The 21129-nt window shown below is 42.2% G+C and overlaps 1 protein-coding gene across 14 annotated transcripts in view; it reads left to right on the forward strand.

Moving 5' to 3' along the window:
* scrib (scribble planar cell polarity protein) overlaps positions 1-21129 on the forward strand; it is a 77763-nt gene that overhangs the window by 24659 nt on the left and 31975 nt on the right. For 12 of the 14 annotated variants that reach the window (XM_040044208.1, XM_040044214.1, XM_040044219.1 and 9 more), the window contains exons 2-16: positions 5611-5728; positions 10034-10112; positions 10682-10771; positions 12577-12633; positions 12901-12964; positions 14892-14966; positions 15153-15297; positions 16046-16164; positions 16321-16520; positions 17304-17470; positions 17586-17716; positions 17834-17956; positions 18149-18334; positions 18425-18781; positions 20154-20216. In XM_040044208.1, the coding sequence (XP_039900142.1) occupies positions 5611-5728; positions 10034-10112; positions 10682-10771; positions 12577-12633; positions 12901-12964; positions 14892-14966; positions 15153-15297; positions 16046-16164; positions 16321-16520; positions 17304-17470; positions 17586-17716; positions 17834-17956; positions 18149-18334; positions 18425-18781; positions 20154-20216 (1974 nt within the window). The remainder of the gene's footprint in view (positions 1-5610; positions 5729-10033; positions 10113-10681; positions 10772-12576; positions 12634-12900; positions 12965-14891; positions 14967-15152; positions 15298-16045; positions 16165-16320; positions 16521-17303; positions 17471-17585; positions 17717-17833; positions 17957-18148; positions 18335-18424; positions 18782-20153; positions 20217-21129) is intronic. The other 2 variants (XM_040044212.1, XM_040044218.1) reach the window with 1 other exon arrangement.

The following is a 21129-nucleotide window of genomic DNA, read 5'->3' on the forward strand; positions in this document are numbered from 1 at the left end:
GAACCAGTGGGTTCAGTTGCATAGTTTTTGTTTTAGTTAGCACTAAGCCAGAAAAAGTTTATTCGTATATCAAGCACAATGAGCTGCCACAAAGCTTTAGCATTACACTGTATAGTACTTTTGCAAAATGCTTCATACTGATGGAAAAAAACAACACAAAAGGAACAATAGTGTAGTAAAAATAATGAAAGTAAAAGTTAAATCCATTAAAGAAACAGAGACTCGGTAAGAGAGTTATTAAAAGCAAACATTAAAATGATTACTTAAGACCAGCAACTTGGCTACAGAAAGACTAAACAAGTATGCTTTTATTTTTGAATTAAATAGTCATAATGTTATAAGTTGAACAGGATTCAGAAGATCATTCCACCAACTTGGAGCATAAAAGTTTAAAAAGGGGCTTAAAACCAGGCGGCCGGGTCCAGATAATCTGATGGGTCGAGTTGCTTCATAGCTTAAGAACATATTGACGTCCTCAACCACGCAGAGCCTAAAAAACTGATAATAAAGTTTTGAACTAAGTCAAAAACTAATTGGAAGCCAATTTAATGACCTCAGCACAGCTTTGAAGACTTGGATTGTTACTTAACTTTTCTTCAGTCTGAATTACAATTAATTTCGTGAAATATGTTTTTAAAAAGTAGCTTTTAGTCAACAAACCGACATTTATTTATTTTTTTAGATTGAAGTTTCTCCCTGATCCGGTGCAAATACCCTTTGTTTTAAAAAAAAGAAAAAGAAGAAGGTTGAATTAAGTTTTTGTGTGCGTGCTTGTAGATCGGCTTGCTCCGTCTGTAGTCGGATGGCGGGATTGGAGGGAAACTAAACGCTAACTGGAATCACTTGATTGGAACACTGCAGCCTCTGTAAACATCAGGCCTGGTCTAACGGTCGAACGTCACTAATACAAAGCACGTACAGTCCACCCAGATTTCCTCATGGTATAAGTAGCCACATTTTAATTGGAGTTAAGTGAGGTTGACATGTATTTCCAGTGTATGTAGAAATACATGTAGATTTAAGACTTCTTCAGTGCACATAGCTGCTGCCTTAATGCCCAGACAGTCTTACTACTGTAGCCGGAGTTCTGAAGCTGGAATATGCAACACATTTTTGACAGTATTAGACAAAAGAAATTCATAATAACCTTTAAGCATGTTGTAATTGGAGTGATCTGAGAGTGAAGTGGACTCCTGGACTCTCAGGATTTAGAAAATATAGCTTGGATTGGGAGACTTCACCAATTGCAGGTGTTTCCTCAGATCGCATCATAGCTGTGTAGACAGCGTCTGTGCAGTGGTGCGTGGGTTAAGCAGAGGACTTTAACTTGGGAGTGTGAGGTGTTTCCACAGATTTAGGGCACTGTGGCAATTGGGCTATTCCTTCTTAAATAAATTATGTAATTATTTTTCCCCTGCAAAGAAGTTATTTGCCAAGTACTTTGTGACTGAACAAATAAAGGATCCTAGACAGTAGCTGGAGTGGCCCTCCAGATGAGGACAATGACTATCGTTGCCATTTGCAGTGCAGTACGGTGGAGTGCCGTTTGGGACAAGACACTGAAGCAGCTGAATGATAGAGAAGACCACCAGGGCACTGACTTGCTGGGACTGAACTTTTAAAAACTTTAAAAAGAAGTGAAATTTAAAAATGCTAAAATTAGTTGCCAAATAGTCCTGGGTGACTCGCCCATGTAGAGTCCGTGCGAACAACACCGGTGTTGAAGACTATAATACTCTGCATACTCATGTGCTCTGAGTTAAAGACCTACAAAGCAGGATCTCCTTTGGTATGCCTAAATGATGACTGTGATGAACAAGCATGCGTGCAAACACATCCTGAGGCACATAGCCCTCGTCTGAGTGCAATGCAGCCTAAACAGGACGAAGCATCTTGGGAGTTTCCATGCACTTAAAGGCAGCATGCCTTTAGCTTAGTGTTTGTTTTTGTTAGATGCATTGCTCTCTATAGCAGGCAGGGTGATCGGGCTTGATTTTACTCTATACCAATGAGGAATTTCCTGAATAAGTACACACTGCACACAAAACATTTCACCCAAGTTAAACAGACCCAGTCCTCCCACTAGTGAAATCTTACCAGAATCCAACTGCATCTGTGCAGCTGTGTCAATTCTCATAACTAACTTGCATGCAGTCGGGTCACTTTTTTATCTATATAGCACATTTAAAAACAGAGGCTGACCAAACGTGCAAAGTTGGTGCAAAAATATAAATGCAAAGCATAAAACCCACAAAAGGGAAAAACAAAACAAACCATGACAGAGAGGAACCTCGCCTTCAGGTTTTAGGTGAAGGGGGAGGCAAGAGGTTTTTTTTTTGGTTTTTTTTTAAGGCTGATCAAAAGTCAATTAAACCTAAACACATCCATGTGTTTGTTTCATAACTGATGAAGTCCAGCATGTGTAGCTTACCTTCTGTTCCTGTTTCAGTTACCTTCTATTTTGTGTTTGTGACATCGTGCCTACAATAAAAACTGACCCGTCTGCTGAACGAGACGTCCTGATCAAACAAATATTTAACCGTCTGCGTTTCTAGGGCTTGGCTACTGTTTCTAGTTTGAATGTTTTTCTGTAGGCACAAGTGAAACTTGAAAGTCGGCTGTATTGACTGATATGCCGCATATTACTATAAGTGTTCTGACACCCCGCACTGCCACACTGCCCTCTGCTGACGCCTGTGGTCTGCCCCCCTTCACTCCCTGCTGCTATGCAGTAAAACATCCTCCTGTTCACAGCTTCGCTCTCTTCCTTGTACAAACAGCTCTTGTCGGAGCCTCATTAAAACACTCTGGTTGCAAAGTCGTAAAAGAAAAGCATCACACTGGTCTCGTTGTCACCAGTGTGTCATCTCGCTCCAGAAATAGTTACCGTCACGTACATATTTGCAGTCCTGCGAATCCCACTGAAGTGACTGAACAGACTGCCACGCTGCGCTGAAGAGACAACAGTGTGGGTACACAACTTGTAATTCCTGATGACCCATTGACCAGTATGACACTGCTTGTTTTCCAGTGTTTGATTTGAAAATAGATCAGTCATGGTGGAAGCGTCAAAGACATCAGACCCGGGTCTCATTGAAGGAGCTGACATTTATTAGCCGTTCTGAAATTAGATGCATTCAAGAGCAGATTTTATTGTTGTTCTTGTTCTTGTTTTTGTTTACAACATTTTATTTAGTTATTCATCCTGATGTGGTTGCAGTGACAGATGGGGTAATATTGCACGGAGGGTATGGACTGTGTATGTAGACTGGATTCATCTGGTAACTTAGGTAATGTGAGGTAAATGCACGAGACCTGTTGATGCGTGTGTTCCAATTATTCAAAATAAACACTGAGACCAATGCAAATTCCAGGAGTTTGCTGGGAGTAATGGCAAAACAGGAGGGCGTTGGAGTGTTGGCACTTACGCTCTCCTTATTGATCAAATTCTGGGTAACAAGTGTGCAGAAAAAAGCTCCCTGTAACCAGTAGTCGTAGTGTCGTGTCCCTCCAGGAGCTTAAAAACTCTGGTTCAAGTGTGGGGGTTCTAACACCACCCTGAGGGGTTTTTCATCTTTAAGTTTTTCCTGTTCTGCCCAGTAAGGTTTCCTCCTCCCCTCCCAGAGGCTGGTTCCCACCTGGCTCCTGCACATGGTTACCTGTTCACATGATCACCTCTCAGCTCCTGTTTCTCGTTTCTGCCATTTGATCCCTCTCACCTGCTCCTCAATGAGCCAACGCCCACTCTCTGTTTATTTTCTCTGTTTATGTTCTCCTCCCATTTCACTCGCCATCAGGTGGGGAACTTCCAATCAGAATTTTGGAAAGTACCGGCGAGCCCGTCATTGCGCTGCCAGCAAAAGACGAGCCAAATTTTTGGGGTATAAATGCCTTTTAACCCCTGCCAAACGAAACGCATCGCTAGTTATCAGGAAATGTCTGTCATTGAGGAAACCAGTGGAGCTGAACACAAGCTTAAACACAGGCTTTCTCTCGGGATGTTTGTTTTACCCTTATGTCAGACAAAATCCTCATAATACACATGAAAGAAGATTTGGCGCTATCTGATTTATTTCATATTTATGCAACGGTTTGGAAGCTGTAGCGTAAGCAGGTTTTTAAAAATCTTTAATCCACAGTGGAGAAGGAAGAGCTTAGAAATTGTTTTGATTTTTCAGTTTAGTAAACGAATCATTGGTGATTGAAACACAAAAGTTGTTTTCAGCAGAAGATGCTGCTGATGGCTTGAGGTTTAATTTGAATTAAGGTCGAGGCTCCAAGCTTGCGGACGTGAGTGCACTCTATGTTCAGAAAAACAACCCGAAGAATAACTTTATACAAATTCCTTTTCCAGAATGCTTTAGTCTGCAAGTTCCTGAAGGCTGTTCCTCCCTGTCCGAGCAGTCGATGGGACTGTTGACAGGGTGGACAGTGGATCCTCTGTGGGCCGTACAATCCGGGTCTGATTGAGGGGTTAATAACTGCATAGTTCTGTCCTGTTACTCTTGCTGCTCCTCGCCAGCTTGTCTTGTCTGTCCATCTGAGCAGCAGATGACACGCACACAGTGCGGCTGGCGGAGGAATGTTTCTGAACGCTCGCCTCTCCAACAACCGGGCTCTTGTGAAAGCACTTGGCACGGCCACAGCCGCAGCACTCTTCCCAGCTCTGCGAACGAAAGCCACTTTGTTTGGCTGCCGTTGCCATGGTGTGGAGGAATTTTTTTTTTTTTTTGGGAGAATATAAGGATGGATTTTAATCCCCCCCCCCCCCCTTTTTTTTTTTAAACCAGTTGTTTAGATGCTGCCCTCTTTTGCACATAAAGGATGTTTCATGTTGAATTTATGGTTGGGCAGAGAGGAATGTCAACAACACTTGAGAAACACAACTGAAATCGTTTGTAGGACTTTTGACCAAAACAATGAACTAATTTATCTATTAGGTGTTTGTTGGAGTCATTTACTTATCTTGTGTGTCAATTTTTGTGCCACAAAAACACTAATCTGCTTATCTTTTGTTTTGTATCACCACACAGGGTTTTCCTTTCTCATAATGTGCCTTTGTGGGGGTATAGTTAAATTAAAGAGTCTGTGTTACCTTATTTTACAGAAGTTTCTGCATTTTCCTGTAATTTGATAATCAGAAATGCAACTCCATTTTAAAAACACAAACTGGTTGGAAAATATTTTTATCACCATCCCTCAGGGAAGGTTAACACTTCCTTGAAGAGAGGCAGTATTATTTTTGGGATTGCTGCCAGACCTTTGACCTTGTTTCAAGTTTGCTGTTGATATAATCAGTAGAATTAATCAATAAGGAAAGGAATCATTAATTGCGCCCTGTAATCATAACTAAATTGTGGATATGCCTGAGGCTGCATGTGGACCATCATCAGCTCTTAATTTTATGTGAGATCGCATTGCTCTTAGTACTCCTGGTCTAAAAAGGAACATTTAATAAAGCTGAAACAACTAGTACATCAGTTAATGCAGGGACTGAAATCGTGAGATTTTTTTGATCATTAATTCTCAAATGCTATCATCCTGCTGCTTGTGGATTGAGCCTGATTGAAAGAGTTATTCTGACTAATGTTGTTTAATGTGTGTTTACAGCCTTTCTTCAGACTACTGAACCTCCGGAAACTCGGCCTGAGCGACAATGAGATCCAGAGACTCCCGCCTGAGGTGGCTAACTTCATGCAACTGGTGGAACTGGACATCTCCAGGAACGGTACAAGCTCACTGTGAACCATCTGTCATAACTCTCATAAAACCACCCTTTGACACATTTTTGTGTCATAAAGTATGTCCTCATATGGGGATAGTGACTTTAGTTTACAGCATAAATCAATAAAGTCACCACTGTTTAGCAAAGTATAGAAAACATGAAGTAAAAGGACTCAGGAGGACATAACCAGTGTCTTAATCGCCCAGGACCAGTAAGAACTGCATATTGGGCAAGTTCATTGGCCAACTTTGTAATGAAGTTTCCACCAGTGACAGTTGTGTTCACCCGTGAAACCCCTCGCTAACAAACATTTATCTTTTTATGCTGCCACCCACTTATTTTCACATTAAATGAAGTGACTTTGACTTAAAAGGTCCAAATCTGATGGTTTTAAACAACTAAACTCATCTTCATATCAATGGGACTGACAGTTTTTACCCGTCACTGAATGTAGCTTCCAGAGTATGACACGACGTGTGCTCTTTATACATGCAGAAAGTACTGATGCAGGGGTCACATTGGCTTCATTTATTCACATACTCAGTGTTGTTCATTGGCTTTATGTTATAAAATTGGGGTCAGGTGGTATGAGGTTAGTGAAATAAAGCGGTTAGTCTTATTGGGGTTGAAAGACAACATGAAGCCAACGCTGTACATGGCCAGACAGCACAAGCGCTTCATTCGCATCTGTGACTAAAAATCGATGCATGACGATGGTAAAACGTACCACAAGTATGTGTAGAAATAAAAAGAATACAAGGTTAAAGCCCAGAAGCATCTATTTTTCATATCAGCGGTCCAGCCTCGTGCCGAAGCCTCGTTTCTCTGACACACACAGTGAGCTGTGAAGAGGCGCCTCTGTGCCTGAGACGGCGAACCCAGGCGAAGTCAAAGAAAACACTTTTCTAGACTTCACAACAGCAGCCTTTGTTACTCTAATCATAATAATCATAATAAAACCAGTGAGGGTAAAAAGCCAGTAGTAGCACTTTATCAAATCACCTGTTCCACAAGGTTAGACATGAAGCTTCAGCTTCTCCCATAAACCATCACTTTATTTAACACCATGACGAAGATTTTAGAAATGAAACCTGCCTGTATGCAGATTAATTGCTGGAGTAGTTTTCTATGATCTTTATATTTGCATTTTACATCTTTAAGTTTGCTTCAGGTTGACAGCAGTCTTTCGTTGTCACTGCAGTACCTGCAGCATGCAGTGGAAACAAATTTTTGCACCCCAGTGTAAGGAGAGCATGGTCAGATCAGTTAAATATTAGCTAGCCCTCTGTGCCAGATTCAGATAGCCATCTATAAATGTACGCCTAAATGACAAAACCATCCAAATCAAACTGCTGATTCTGCCCTCGGTCAGAAAGGTAAGGTGAAACCCACGTCTGAGTTTGCCCAGCGATATTATTTTCTGCTGTAATGCGCACAAATATCTTGCCCTTTCCACGTCCTTGAATACTTCACATACACAAACGCCGTGGTAGTGGCAGAAAGGTCTCTGTGTTAGATAGGAGACATCTGCCCTGCTACACACTGCATCAAGTGCTGGAGGAGGCAGTGTGCAGTGGCCTGTGAGGGCCTTTCCCATCTGTCTGCCTGTCTGCTTCCCCACTCCTGCTGCAGGACAGTGCTGAGCCAGATAAATGTGATTGGCTGCTTGGCTCTGTAGGGATTTCTGAGTGTGCACCTGCAGCATCCAGTAGTGAAAATACACTTTGCAATGATGCCACTAGGTCATATTTCCTCCCCTGCCTTTTTATATGTGCACTAGACTAAGCAACCAAGAGTAAAGTAAACATTTAAGCTGTTTGGCACTGTACAAACTATTTTGCTACCTCTTAATATCAAGGTAAGGTGGCGTTGTTGACCTGCCTTCTGGACGTACTCTCAGGGTGCCAGGCAACTACAGTGTCCAGGAGATGAGACTTTCTGCTGGTCCCATGTAAAGTTTTAATCATTGGCCCCAAAATTAATATGATTATATACTTCTAACTTAATTTATAATATCACAGCATAGTTATTAGTAGACTTATATTTTAGCTTACGACAACAAATCTGCAAAAGGTTTAGTAACTGAAACCGTAAAACAACTATTGATGGAGTCTTGCTGCAGATATCGACAGAGGTGGTCAGCTGTGTAAGACCTCGGGTGGATGGGAGCAGGTGAACGGCTCGCTTTCATTCACGTTTAAACTGTGAAGAGTCGGTTTGATGACTCATAACTGAACAGCCAGTTTGCTACACACGTCAACTCCGAAGGTGGACATGCTCTGTGTTGGTATGAAACAGGACATGCTTTTTGGCATCTGTTGAACATAGTATTTACACGAAGAAGCATTGTTTTAATCATAAAATTACTATTATTTACTCATTTTTTTCACTTTTTGCCTAATACCTTAGATCTATAATACCTTAGGTCTATATACAGCAATAGAAGCGTGCACACCATCTGGCTGCAACTTTATTTTATATAATTTTGTCTGTCTTTAATTCCTTCTTTATCTTTAGCCATGAATTTTACTAGAGAGACGGGCTGCAATCAAGTCCCACCTACCCACCCACACCCCAGGGGAAAAAGTTTGTGGCTTTCCACTGACTGTATTGTACTAAACATAGGCTACTAAAATAATGCTCTGAGTTAATGTTTTCAGTCAGCTTAAGGCGTTTTGTTAGTGTTTCAGCCCATAGTTGCATGTTGATTGTTTTCCCTTGTTGGGGGTGTGGTTTTCATAGTATTACACAATGCTCTGTGTCTTTTATACTCAGGAAATGTAATGCAGTTAGATTCAGATGTATGTATCAAATGTAACTGATGTGGCCATGCACAGTCAGTTGCCTTCTTCAGAGCTGGTGTGTTTGGACAGATAAAATGAAAGAAAGAGTCAGTCTGCGATTAAATGGGACCAACTCGGCAGTTACATGTAAATTGTTCAATATGGCGAGTAAGTGTAATAAACTGGTGAAAACTGCAAATCTGTTGCTCTCTGCACACACAAAAACTCATAGTTACGTCTTACAGTCTTGCCAGAATCTCATAGGTTTGAAACTAATTCAAAAAAGGCACCCGGCAGTCTTGTTTTTATATAGGAATATAATAAGAATACACCAGTTTCAATCAGCTGACCACAGTCTCAATCACAAAGAGAAGTCCCAGACAAGTTGCACTGATTGGCGGAGACTGGCTCGGACTGATTACACCACGCTGCTGACCTGTCTGCGTTTATGAATTAGACAAAAATCATTTGCAAACCCTCAGCAATCTATGAGTGATTGCAGTTAGTCTGAAGACGATCGCAAACACCTGTGTATCAAAAGTGTTCGCCCAGAATCTGCTCGTGGGTGTCGCACACTCAACCTGTGGGCAACCAGTTGGTCACCGCAACTCCTTAGACACAATCTCAAACGTTAAATGCAGTCTTTGGACAACCACAGATTTTTACCCTAGCCACAAAGAGGTCTTTTAGTGTGACTGAGCCATAACTGATATGGTATCGTGTGCTCACCTTAGTTTTAATTTATGTTCATTTGGTTATTTTTGCCACCATAAGAAGTGTTTGTGATTTTCTCGAGACTGAGATCTCTGTGTAAACATAAGTCACTTGCTTTGAAAAGGTGTTTCCTTTGACAAGTGCTTATTATATCAAAATCATAAAAACTTTAATAAAAGAATAAAGGCTAAATATTAAGCAATAAAACATGACTAAAAACTGAAACAAGCAAATGTAGTTTTGAAACCTAATGAAACTAAATTGAATTGAAAAAAGGAACATGAAAACAAAATGCTAATGTAAATATTAAAATTATACCACACTATTAGAACTGGCACTGATATCAGCCCTGTTGAATGAGCTGGTTAAATTAATTTTGTACTAAATTTTCAAAGCTCATGCGATGAAGAGCTGCAAGACTTTGAAAAAGGATAGATATTATTTCATAATGAATAATTATTTGGTTCCTGACTCTAAATGGTCATTAATAAGAACAAAAATCACGTGAATTAGCTGAAACACATATGTACATGTGTCTTTAATCACCACTATTGGCCTAGATCTTCACAATCAGTGCATCCCTGAGAAAATCAAGATGTACTGCTACACTTTTGACCTCTGCAAAAAAAAAAAAAAACGTCTCATTTTTCTCTCATTTTCTTTTCTCTGACTTCTCTGCTCTTTGGCATCTGGTTGTGGTTATGAGGAACTTTTTAAAATCATTCGCTCTATAGCATCAGCTCGTTTCACGATCCACATCTGTGCATCCACAACGCTGACTCCTCCTCCTTCTTCTCTTTTTCTCCTGCAGATATTTCTGAGATCCCAGAGAGCATTAAGTTTTGCAGGGCCTTGGAGATTGCAGACTTCAGTGGAAACCCCCTCTCCAGGTAAGTGCATTTCAACAGCCCATTATTTTTTATGATCAGTGTGGGAAAATATAAGAACGGGGTATTCCCAGATACAGTAACGAGAGCAGAGTTGTGGGGGCAACACTGTTTTGACAGACGAAATGAAGCACGAGTGTCATTTTCTTTGCTCTAATTACTTTGCTAAGTGTGCAGTGAACTGAACTTTTAAATATTGTAGTTGTTCGTGTGTGTGCATGTAAACAGTATATCGAGTTTGTGGAGTGTGACGCTCGTTTCACTGCTAAGTAAGGATTAGGAACAGTAAATGAACACATGTCTGGAGCTGATCATTGTTTTGCGTGCTTACTACCGCTTGGCTTAACCAGGATACCAGTTAATTCCCATTATAGCCTCGTTCACCTTCATCATCTTCTTACCCCCTGTCATCAATATCTCTCCGTTCCTACTATGGAAAAGTGATTGAACAGCTGGCAGAAACTTTGATCCTGATTTCTTTAACAGATGTGGAGGGCTAGTAGTCAGTGTGTGAGTTGGCTGTTGCCATTAAAATATAACAGACACCATTTTCCTCTCTCTCTGTGCCTCAGATTGCCGGATGGTTTCACTCAACTCCGAGCGCTCGCTCACCTGGCCCTCAATGATGTGTCATTACAGATGTTGCCCAACGACATTGGAAAGTATGTACACGCTCATTATGGCTCATAGAAGACAATCTGATAAGTTAAAAGGATTGTTTTTGTTTATTTTTTCAGTTTTTCCTCTTGGTTAGATTAAGAAAAAAATAAAAGCAACACTGACGCAAGTGGGAGCATTGGCTATCTTTTATCTCATTGTAAATGAAAAACCTTGCTCCTGGTCTGGGACGTCGTGAAAGGCCCCTTTGTCCTCTTTCCAGCACTGTGCCGATGCCGGTGCCTAATCTAGAGCCAGGTTCATTCCTTTTTTACTGAAGAACAACCGGTGCCAACAAGCTGGTAGTTGGCAAAGCACAAAAAAAACTCATGAATGGAAAGTTGGAACCACAGATCAGGGTATTTCCTGGCTTAAAATTGGCTTTTGGGAATGAGGGGTGGCTGTGAATGTATGCATGATTGGTTGCGCCAATAGTTGACAGTGAGTGCTGTGTTACTGTACTTCATGTAAGTGCGCATTTTTCTGCCATTGCTGGTTATTAGATGAAGAAAAATTAATTTTATGCAAAAACAAATGAAACCGAACTTAAAAGATCACAATAGTTATAGTATTATTGCAAGCCTGGAGAGACTAAACTAAATTGAAACCAAAGCCAAATATTCTTGTGTTCAGGATGAACCGGGGCCATGTCAGCGGCAACAGGAAGGGCTCCCCAAGAAATGACTGAAGCCTGAAGGATCTGTTCACAATTACTTTCTTACAATATTACCCCAAATTTTGCTGTATCACATTTAGTTCTCAGACCTGCTGCAATGTGGGACCAGTTCTCAGAAGTCAGGCCGAACTGGCTTCGCACAGGCAGAGAAAGTGTTTCCATGTTGGAAAATGACAATCCCACGAGGGGCCAGACATGTACACTTTACTGACACGCGTTAATTTGACGTTAAATACAGAGCATTCTTACTATGATCCATTTAGGCCCTAAGGCGACCAAACAGTTTTACTGACTAAAATGACAGAGAGGTTAATTTATTATACATGAATACTCTTTGAGCATAAACCATCCACCTCAAGGCTTCTGCAGTTATAAGTCTTGTTAAAGCAATGCTAGCCATGGTTCACTGCACAACATTACAGTGGTAGTAATTAGAATTGGGACAATTGGGTAACGAGATGAAGAACAAAACACTGTAAAAAGTTGTAGGAAAAGTAGACTGGGACATTTTTATCATTAAAATATTGCCTATATTCTACCGTAAAACCAGCTTAATGATCCATTTCTAAACAAAAGAAGGAGGAAAGAAATCCTGATGTTACAGCAAAGTAATGAGTCTTCATATCTTTTGTATTTGGACTTGCAGTTTTTTTTTTTTTAAGATTTGAGGCGCCTCACACATCTCTACTGATATCTGTCTTTGGCATCAGATTTCCTTATTTTGTGCCAAAAGCAGAGGGTGCAGCAGTCGCTGTGCACACTTTAGTGACAATTCACAGGCGTAAGATTGAGAACCTAAGTGCTTAAAGGTTGCAAAAAGGGGCAACTGTAGCCTGTGGCCACTGAGATTTACAGATGTGCACGAATAAAGCGAGCGTGCAGGTTCTCGAGGAGTACCGATGTGCTCTGAGGAGGCTGCGGGCCACTGCTGTTCTCAGACAGATGGAAGAGTCCCTCACCACGCCTGGCAGCCCAGACGAACAGACCCGCCATCTGACTAACCAGCCTGCCTCTCCTCTCCCTTCTTTTCCTCCCCCATCCTTTATTCTCTTCACCTGCCAACTCCTGCCCCTCATATTTTTTGTTTCTCTTCATTTATGTGCCTCGTGTTCTCTGCCATTCCTGCTTTTGTAGTTTGGCCAACCTGGTGACGTTGGAGCTCAGGGAGAACCTGTTGAAGTCTCTGCCCACGTAAGTTTTTCATCTCTGCTCATACCACACATACATATTTCACTCTCCGCATTTTTCATTGGGGTGTTTTGTCACTGCTACTTTTACCTGTCAATTACTGTAGACGTTTCGGGAAAGGCACACACCACGAGTTACTTGTAACAGCAGGTTTATGAATGTACACCACTACATGTGAATGAATGGTATGCTGTTACCAGTTGGAGCCGGAGCTCTTTGTTCTTTGAGTGCACATATTTGTGTGACGTAACCGGTTGTGCTTTGATACAGGTCGCTCTCTTTCCTGGTGAAACTGGAACAGCTGGACCTGGGCAGCAATGAACTGGAAGTTTTGGTAAGTCAGCGTCTCATCCCCTTAAATGATCATCATCGTGCTCAGACAACACCCTTGATTGTGTCTTAAAATAATATTTTTCATTTTCGCACAACCAGTAGAGCAGACATACACACACGCACACACTCTCAAATTGACACGTATCACAAATATCCCTCTCACAGTCCCACCACAGTAATTATGATCCAGACCACATGTTTACTTCACCAAACGCAGCCCAGCCAGTCTGAAAGAAGTGAAGCCCTGCCTGCACTACCCCAGAGTGAGTGCCGGTTTTAGCCCGGGAACACCCACCTGTCTCTGTAGGACAGAGCAAACAATGTCTCATGTCCTGACGAGGGCGGAGGCTGAACAAACAGTTGACATCATGATGAAACCTTGCCTGCATGCCTGTCATAGACCATCGCTCAGCCAGCTTACATGCTAATTCATTATTTAATATTTTAAATTTGAGCTCATTTCAAGATCCTTCAGTTGACTTTTTTTCCTAAAATCAGAATCTGAATTTACCAACATTAGATTAAGAAATCGGTGTCAGACTAGAAGTCTCTGAAAGTCCTGAAGTTTCTGTTTCAGTACACTAATACACGGAAAGATCATATGCATATTTAAAGGAGAGCTTTTGTGCTGATTCTTGTACTCACCTGTCATACTTGAATGGTTCAATCCGTATTTATCTTATGTTGGATTTTTGTGCAGCCCCTGTGCATCTATGAGATCTGAGGTTTACTTGTACATTTCCTGACCTCATTATTACCATTGTAAAATTACATACTTGATATAAACCAAGGAACAGCATAATAGGGTCACCTTTAATTTTTATTTAGCTTCTGTTTCAAAGTTTGAATTGTCCTCTACAGGTTTGTGGGGATTGTTGCCTGAAGTATCAAAGGCATATTTTTCCAACTCGGGAAAAGTGTAGAGTTGGAGATTTGAAGTAATTTTACTGGTGTAGCTGGTGAAAACAGAAGTAAAGGCAAAGCTGAAGCAGTACTTTAGCTAATTGAGCCTACCGGTTAAATACCCTCAACTATATCCAAGGGCTGTGGGTGGATTCCTCTGAAGGGTTTCTGGGCTTACTTACCCTTAGGGATAAGTCTTTAGGAGAGACTCGGAGTAGAGCCTTTACTCTTCTGTATCCAAAGCAGCCAGTTGAGGTGTTACAAACATCTGACTGGGATGTCTTCTGGAAGTTGATAAGGCACTTTTGGGTACATCTGACTTGGAGGAGACCAGATTATGCTTCTTAGCTGTCTTGGGAACACCTCACCATTCCCCAGGGAGAACTGGAGGAGGTGCCTGGCGAGAGGGAGGTTTATGGGAATGTTTTTTATACGATTGCCCATGTGACGTGGACAACACGGGACAACAGAACTTCTTGAGCTAGTGAACTTTTTTGACAACCTGCCAGATGGCCAGGACTCAAGTGAAGTGCAAAAACGACCAAATAAAACAAAAGTGATGAGTGACGAGAAGAAGACGGCACTGTTGGTGTGTGTGTGTGTGTGTGTGTGTGTGTGTGTGTGTGTGTGTGTGTGTGTGTGTGTGTGTGTGTGTGTGTGTGTGTGTGTGTGTGTGTGTGTGTGTGTGTGTGTGTCAGCTGCCAGAGAAGAGAGATGGTAAGAAAGCACACCTGGTACTCATGTGTCAGAAAAGTCAAACTGAAAGTCGGAATCCAGTGGGATTAGTCAGCGCTGATTTCAGCTTCAAGCATCTGAAGCGGTCTGTGGTATAACTGAGGCTGACATCAGATCTTTCTGTAACAGTCATCCACAGATGTCACATGATTTGTCTTTTCCAAATTCTCAGCCCCTCTAACAGATTTCAAATGAAGCACGATCTGCACAACGTGCCGTTTTAACACAAATTTGATTTTACATAAAAATATGGCCACTCACTCTGTCTTTTCTCCCCTACTTTCCTTTAGCCGGATACCCTCGGCGCTCTCCCCAACCTAAGGGAGCTGTGGCTGGACCGTAACCAATTGTCCTCATTACCACCAGTAAGTACAGCTTTTTCGTTTTTTTGTTTGTTTGTTTAAATGTCCTGATTTTCATGAAGTTCCAAACTGTTGCTTTCATGCAGAATTTACTCCCACTAGCAGTTTTCTTCTTTTTGTGTTTGCTGGATTGTATTGTGTCTCTATAGCTCACTGTAAGTGGTAATTTATGTGTTTGTGTGTGTGTAGGAGCTGGGAAACCTTCGTAGGTTGGTGTGTCTGGATGTGTCGGAGAATCGTCTGGAGGAGCTCCCGTCAGAGCTTAATGGCCTGCTGGCTCTCACAGACCTGCTGCTCACACAGAACCTGCTGGAGGTCGTCCCGGACAGCATAGGTGAGAAACACCAGGGGAAGGGACAGGTTTGTTTTCTGTGTTGGTGTTTATTACCAATCTGTGTTATTACACACAGATAGGTAATAAACACCAACATTATTCTGTGGTGTTGATGAAGGTGTTGATTACCTTTGTTTTGTAACTAACTCAGTAATTCAATAATAATTCAATAATGTTCTCCCTGTAAACTGTGTGTTATCTTGTCAGTGAAAGTTTTTGCACCTAATCATGAAGCCATATTAAGTATACACTGGGATATGGCTCTAGTGTGATCTTAAACAAGAACAGCACTGCCCCCTACTGGAAAAATAAAGCCAATGAAGCACAGAAATGTGTTTAATTGCAAGGACTAATTAGATTAACATATTTTACAGTATGTTGTCCGTGAGTCTTGCAAACCCACGTCTACACATTGCAGCTTAGATGGTGCATCATAAATAAGCTGTAATGTGGGCTAAGTCTGTGCTTCTGCTGTTCCTTCTTCTTTGCCCTTGCTGTGGAAAGAATACAAATAATTTCTTAGTAGTGAAGTAAAACAGATTTTAAGAATCGTGAGAACTGCCCACTGCAGCCTCTGTCTTTGTTTTTCATTTATGCTTTTCTGCATAAAACGCTTGCTCAAAATCACACACATCCACACACAGATATATTAAGAAACACGTATGTGATCTGAATGAAAAATAGTGCAGCCCAGTAGTGAAGTGTACGATGTTGTGTATTGCTAAATGTTACCGTGATTTGTCTGCAGGGTCTCTGAAACAGCTGTCCATCCTGAAGGTGGACCAGAACAGACTGACCCATCTGACTGATTCAATAGGCGAGTGTGAAAACCTCACAGAACTTGTCCTGACGGAGAACCTGCTACAGGTAGGGACGCACAGTATAAACTGCTTCCTGCAGCCCTGCATTTGACCTATTAGGGGTTCATGCACACCCATTAATAACTAAGTCCCATTAACAATAATTATGTTGAATCACTGATTCCATTAATGGCTTTCGTCTCCCTCCCTTTCGCTTTCAAAGTCGCTTCCTCGCTCGCTGGGCAAGCTGAAGAAGCTGACCAACCTGAATGTAGACCGCAACCGGCTGGGCAGCGTGCCCAAAGAGCTGGGCGGCTGTGCCAGCCTCAACGTCCTCTCACTGAGAGACAATCGCCTGGGCAAACTGCCTGCTGAGCTTGCAGATGCCACGGAGCTGCATGTGCTGGATGTGGCTGGAAACAGGTACCCTTACTTAACACCGTAGACCGTTAATAATGCACAGCAGCTTTCACAGCAAAGGTTGAAGACCTGAAGAGAATGTCTGCCAAAATAGATAAAACAAAGACGTTGCACCGACACTTTTGCCCTTGTAGTTCGTAATTTCATCGCAGGTATGACTTTGTGCAAATTGTTTGTTACTAGAATGATCTGAAGCATAATTATCGCTGTCAAAGTGTTATTTCAGAGACTTTTATTCTTACATTCTCCTACAGTCTCTTTGCAAGTCAAAATAATCCCAGCTAGTCTTGTACTGGTGCGTGCTGCCCCCTCATTTCACTGTTTTAACGAGAGAGTGGCCTTACAGCAAGGGTTGTCAAACTGGGGTGGGGTGGGAACAACCGGTCACCAGGAGGTAATTTACTAATCAGAAGGTTGGTGGTTTGATCCCTGGCTGTTCAAGTCTGCATCCCAAAGTATCCTCGGGCAAGTTGCTTTCTGAATGCATGCGAGTAGGTGAATGAGGCATGTTGTGTGCTTAAGAGGAGTAGGAAAGTGCCATTTAACCATGACAGTGGTCCTGTAGACCACAGTATGTGAGGAAAAGTGCAAATGTCTCCCATGCCTGCTGCAGTCTCATTGGCTCTGACAGGCATGTTGAAAGAAATTCAGATTTGTCTCACAAAGACGCCAGCCCAGCTGATGTGCTGTTCTGAGTGTACTGACAGGAAAGAAGGAAATAAATAATAGATCCACCTTAAAAATCTTAGAAGCTCATCTATCTGTCCCGACCTTACGTTTATCCAGATTACAAAACTTGCCTTTCGCCCTGACAAACCTCAACCTGAAGGCCATGTGGCTCGCAGAGAACCAGTCTCAGCCAATGCTCAAGTTCCAGACAGAGGACGATGAGCGAACAGGAGAGAAAGTGTTAACCTGCTATTTGCTACCCCAGCAGCCTTCCCCAAGCCTAGGTAAGCAACATGCTTTAAATAAGCATTTGAGTATTCAGACCTGTTAGAAGCATGTATAGATGATATTTATTTTAACTGGCACACTCTTTCTTCTGCCCTCTCTCTTTATCTGCAGAGAACCTGCTGCAGAACAGTGTAGATGGTAGCTGGACAGACAGCAACCTGAACAGAGTGTCGGTCATCCAGTTCCAGGAGGAGACCAAGGCTGAGGTGGATGAGGATGATGAGGCTGCTGCAGAACGTAGAGTGAGTAAAAACTAAACAAAGCAAACCTGACCCATCAGCACAAAAGCTAAAAAAAAAAGAATAATGTCGTGCTTAAAGGAAAATCAGATAAAATGGCTTTTTTTTTTTCTTCTTCAGGGCCTTCAGCGCAGAGCCACACCGCATCCCAGTGAGCTGAAGGAGATGAAGAAAGGGATTGAAGAGAGGAGGAATGAAGCCTACACATCCAGACAGGACGAGGATCAGTCCCTGGACCCACAGGTACATAACGTCAGAAATATGGTCACCACCAAATTAAAAAATAATAAAAAAAAATAAGCAAATAGCATTTCATTTCTTGCTGCTAAGCTCCAGTATTACAAACAACTAAACTCAAAATTTGCTCTAATACTGCCTGACTGGCTGCTGCTGTGGTACATGCTGATATAGTAAAAATGATGTCATTGTTTTTAGGGAAAAAGGCTCAGTGACCTCTCCAATCAGAGCCATGACTCACAGGTGTCTAACAGCACGCTGTCGGCCACCTCCCACGAGGACAGACAAAATGTGACTGAGGCCTCTCACATGGAGAACCGTGTGGACGGCCCTTCCCCTCAGGATGAGGATGACCTTGATGAGATGGAGGTGGAGTACATTGAGGTAAATGGTGGATAGGTTTTCTCCTCCTTTCATGGATTCAGTCTTTGTTTCTGTTAGACTCTAAAATCCTCTCCCTTTTTTTTCCTCCAGCCCACTGTGCACTTTGCAGAAGAACCCATCATCCGAGGTGGGGACGAGGACCACGAAGAGGACGGCGAGGACGGCGAGAGGAGTGACGAGGAAGACAAGAGGCCCATGGAGAAGCGTCTGATACGAAAGGACACGCCACACTACAAGAAGCACTTCAAAATCACCAAGCTGCCCAAACCCGAGGCTGTGGCCGCTCTGCTGCAGGGCTTCAGTCCCGACGCCCTCAACTCTTCTGCTCAGACTGCCGAGGACGAGGAGGATGAGGAGGAAGAGCAGAGTGATGGCACTCCTCAGCACCGCCACAGAGTGGAGGAGGCAGAGGACAGCCGGCATCAGGTCAACTCCAGCCAAGTAAAGGTAAAAGAGAGATCCAAACACTGGCAGGGTGCAGTTCAGGAATGTAGAAAGTGTTATATATCATCACAGCAGGACATGCAGTACACACCAAGTCAGCATATTTTAGGATTTAAAACTTTACATATATATTTTTCCTTGTTTGTTGCCTCTTTGCAAACATTTGATATTGTATGCATGGAGAGCCTTTGCCACCTTGCAAGCTGCATTCACTTAAGATGGATGTGGCGTTGCATGCAGGGTCATTCCTGAGATGAAGCCGCCCTGCCCATGTGCTATAAATCCAGGGTGATGCATTACATTCATCGCAAACTCACCAACAGCCTCATCTGGCCCCCTCAGATTTCGCCTCTCCTAGCCTGTTCCCCCACAGAAAGCATGCAGACATGTCGGCATAAATCAGCCACAGGCCATTGTGATCCCTTGTTTCCATACAAGACTGCATTCAGATCTTTGTCTAAACCTTTTTTTTTTCTTTGTGGATAAATTCAGCCTTTCTTGCTCAACACTGGCGCGCCTTATCATCAGTTACCTGCTGATTTAATTGAATATTGACACTTGCACACTGCTTTTGTAACATTGTATGCTTGTAAAGTATGAATGAAACGAGTGAAGGATGCTCGGGAGCTGCTTATCAATGAATGTCCTTGTTGATCATTAGACTTATTAAATTGAGATCTGTTAATTTGTGTCACGCTAATTGTAGAAATCCTTTTTAACCTAATGATCAAACATCATCATGAATCTGTTTGGTGTGTGGGTATGGATGTGTGCGTGCGTGTGGGTGACTGAACTCGGACCAACCAGAACATGTACTGGCAGAGCTGGAACACAACATCGAATGAGCCTGGCTTGCGTCACATGGTCGTATTTTCTTTCACTGGATTTTTGTAGGGACTTTGTTCTTCTAGTAAATCAGTTTCTGCATCATTTCCTTTGTACTTTCTGTGAATCGTTTAGCTATGTTTATATTTTTTTAGCCTGAAACTGACTTCTTCACCTAAATTTAAGTCTTGCTCCTGGAGGAAATTGCTCTTGATGGTGTGGAGGCTGGGCTTGTTGTGGTTTGGGAGCTTTTGCCTTCTTTTGTCCACTCTCTCTGCACTGTATTTTTTGCATTCTGGCTCAGCTCCTTGGTCTTGTCTTTCCACCTCTGCCTGTATTTTGCTTTTGGTGGCTGGGGAGTGAGTGTGGATTCACTTCTGCTTCACAACCTGCAAGCAGACAGTGGCGTGTTGAGTGTCTGGTGTGTCTGGAGGTTTTTATATTTTTTTTTTGTTCTGTTTTGTTTTTTTTTGGGTGTGTCTGTCTGTGTGCATATTTTTATTTTGGCCTGACTAATCCGCATGCCTCTTGCTGGTTCCTGTCCTAACAGGGGGTGTCATTTGATCAAGTCAATAATCTGCTGATTGAACCTGCTCGAATTGAGGAGGAAGAGGTCTGTACCTACTCTTTCCCATCCACTTTTGTCTTTCCGTCCCTCACTCACCCATTCATTTGTCCACCCATACTCAGAAATGGAGAAAACTTCCCACAGAAATCCACGGTTAATCCGAGCCGATCACTAGGGAACCCCTCTAATCCCAGCTCATTCACAGGAGGGGCCAGTGTGGCAGAACCTGAATACAGGATTGAAACGGACACTATTTATTTCTTCCTTCTTCTTACTGGACAGCTGGAGTGTGGACACTTTAACCCTGTGATAGTAAACATGTAGTGAGAGTTTCATTCTCAGCATTTTGTGCTTTTTGGAGTCTAAAGCAGAGGGCCAGGCACTTGATAACATTTAACTTTTAATTAAATTTTTGGCCTTTTAAACACAACATTTGTGGTTTTCCAGTGATCCTTCCCTTCTGGGTTTTATAATAAACCAATCACAGGTCATACCTGAAAAACAGCATTTGTTTAATAAATTGCCTGAACTCAGTGAATAAATTAAGTTTTTTTTTCTTTGTAATCATAGTAAGATTGTTACTTCCACCTCAAAACAAGGTAGTCATCATTAACTGGTGATTAATTAACCCCGCCCCCTCAGTATTTGAACATACACACCAAAGAGGAAAAAATATATACCACCAGTTCCTCTGTTAAATAAACAGTGTGAGGAAAACACGGAGAACAGGTTCTCAGCGAGGAGTCGGTATTCTTATCATTGCACGTGCTGCAGATTGATCAACCATATCTGATGTTTTTGCATATAGGTTAAACATGTAGGTTAATTTCAGTGCATTTACAGCAGTTTTGCACAGCTTGCACATATTGCTATTTTGAAGGAAACTCTGGCCTTTCCAGTTATTGAGTAGTTGAATTCTCCTCTTCAGGCTGAACCAGATCTTTTTCTTTTCCTTCTA

Source organism: Simochromis diagramma, unplaced genomic scaffold (assembly GCF_900408965.1).
Source record: "Simochromis diagramma unplaced genomic scaffold, fSimDia1.1 OVJJ01000602.1, whole genome shotgun sequence".
Taxonomy (NCBI): domain Eukaryota; kingdom Metazoa; phylum Chordata; class Actinopteri; order Cichliformes; family Cichlidae; genus Simochromis; species Simochromis diagramma.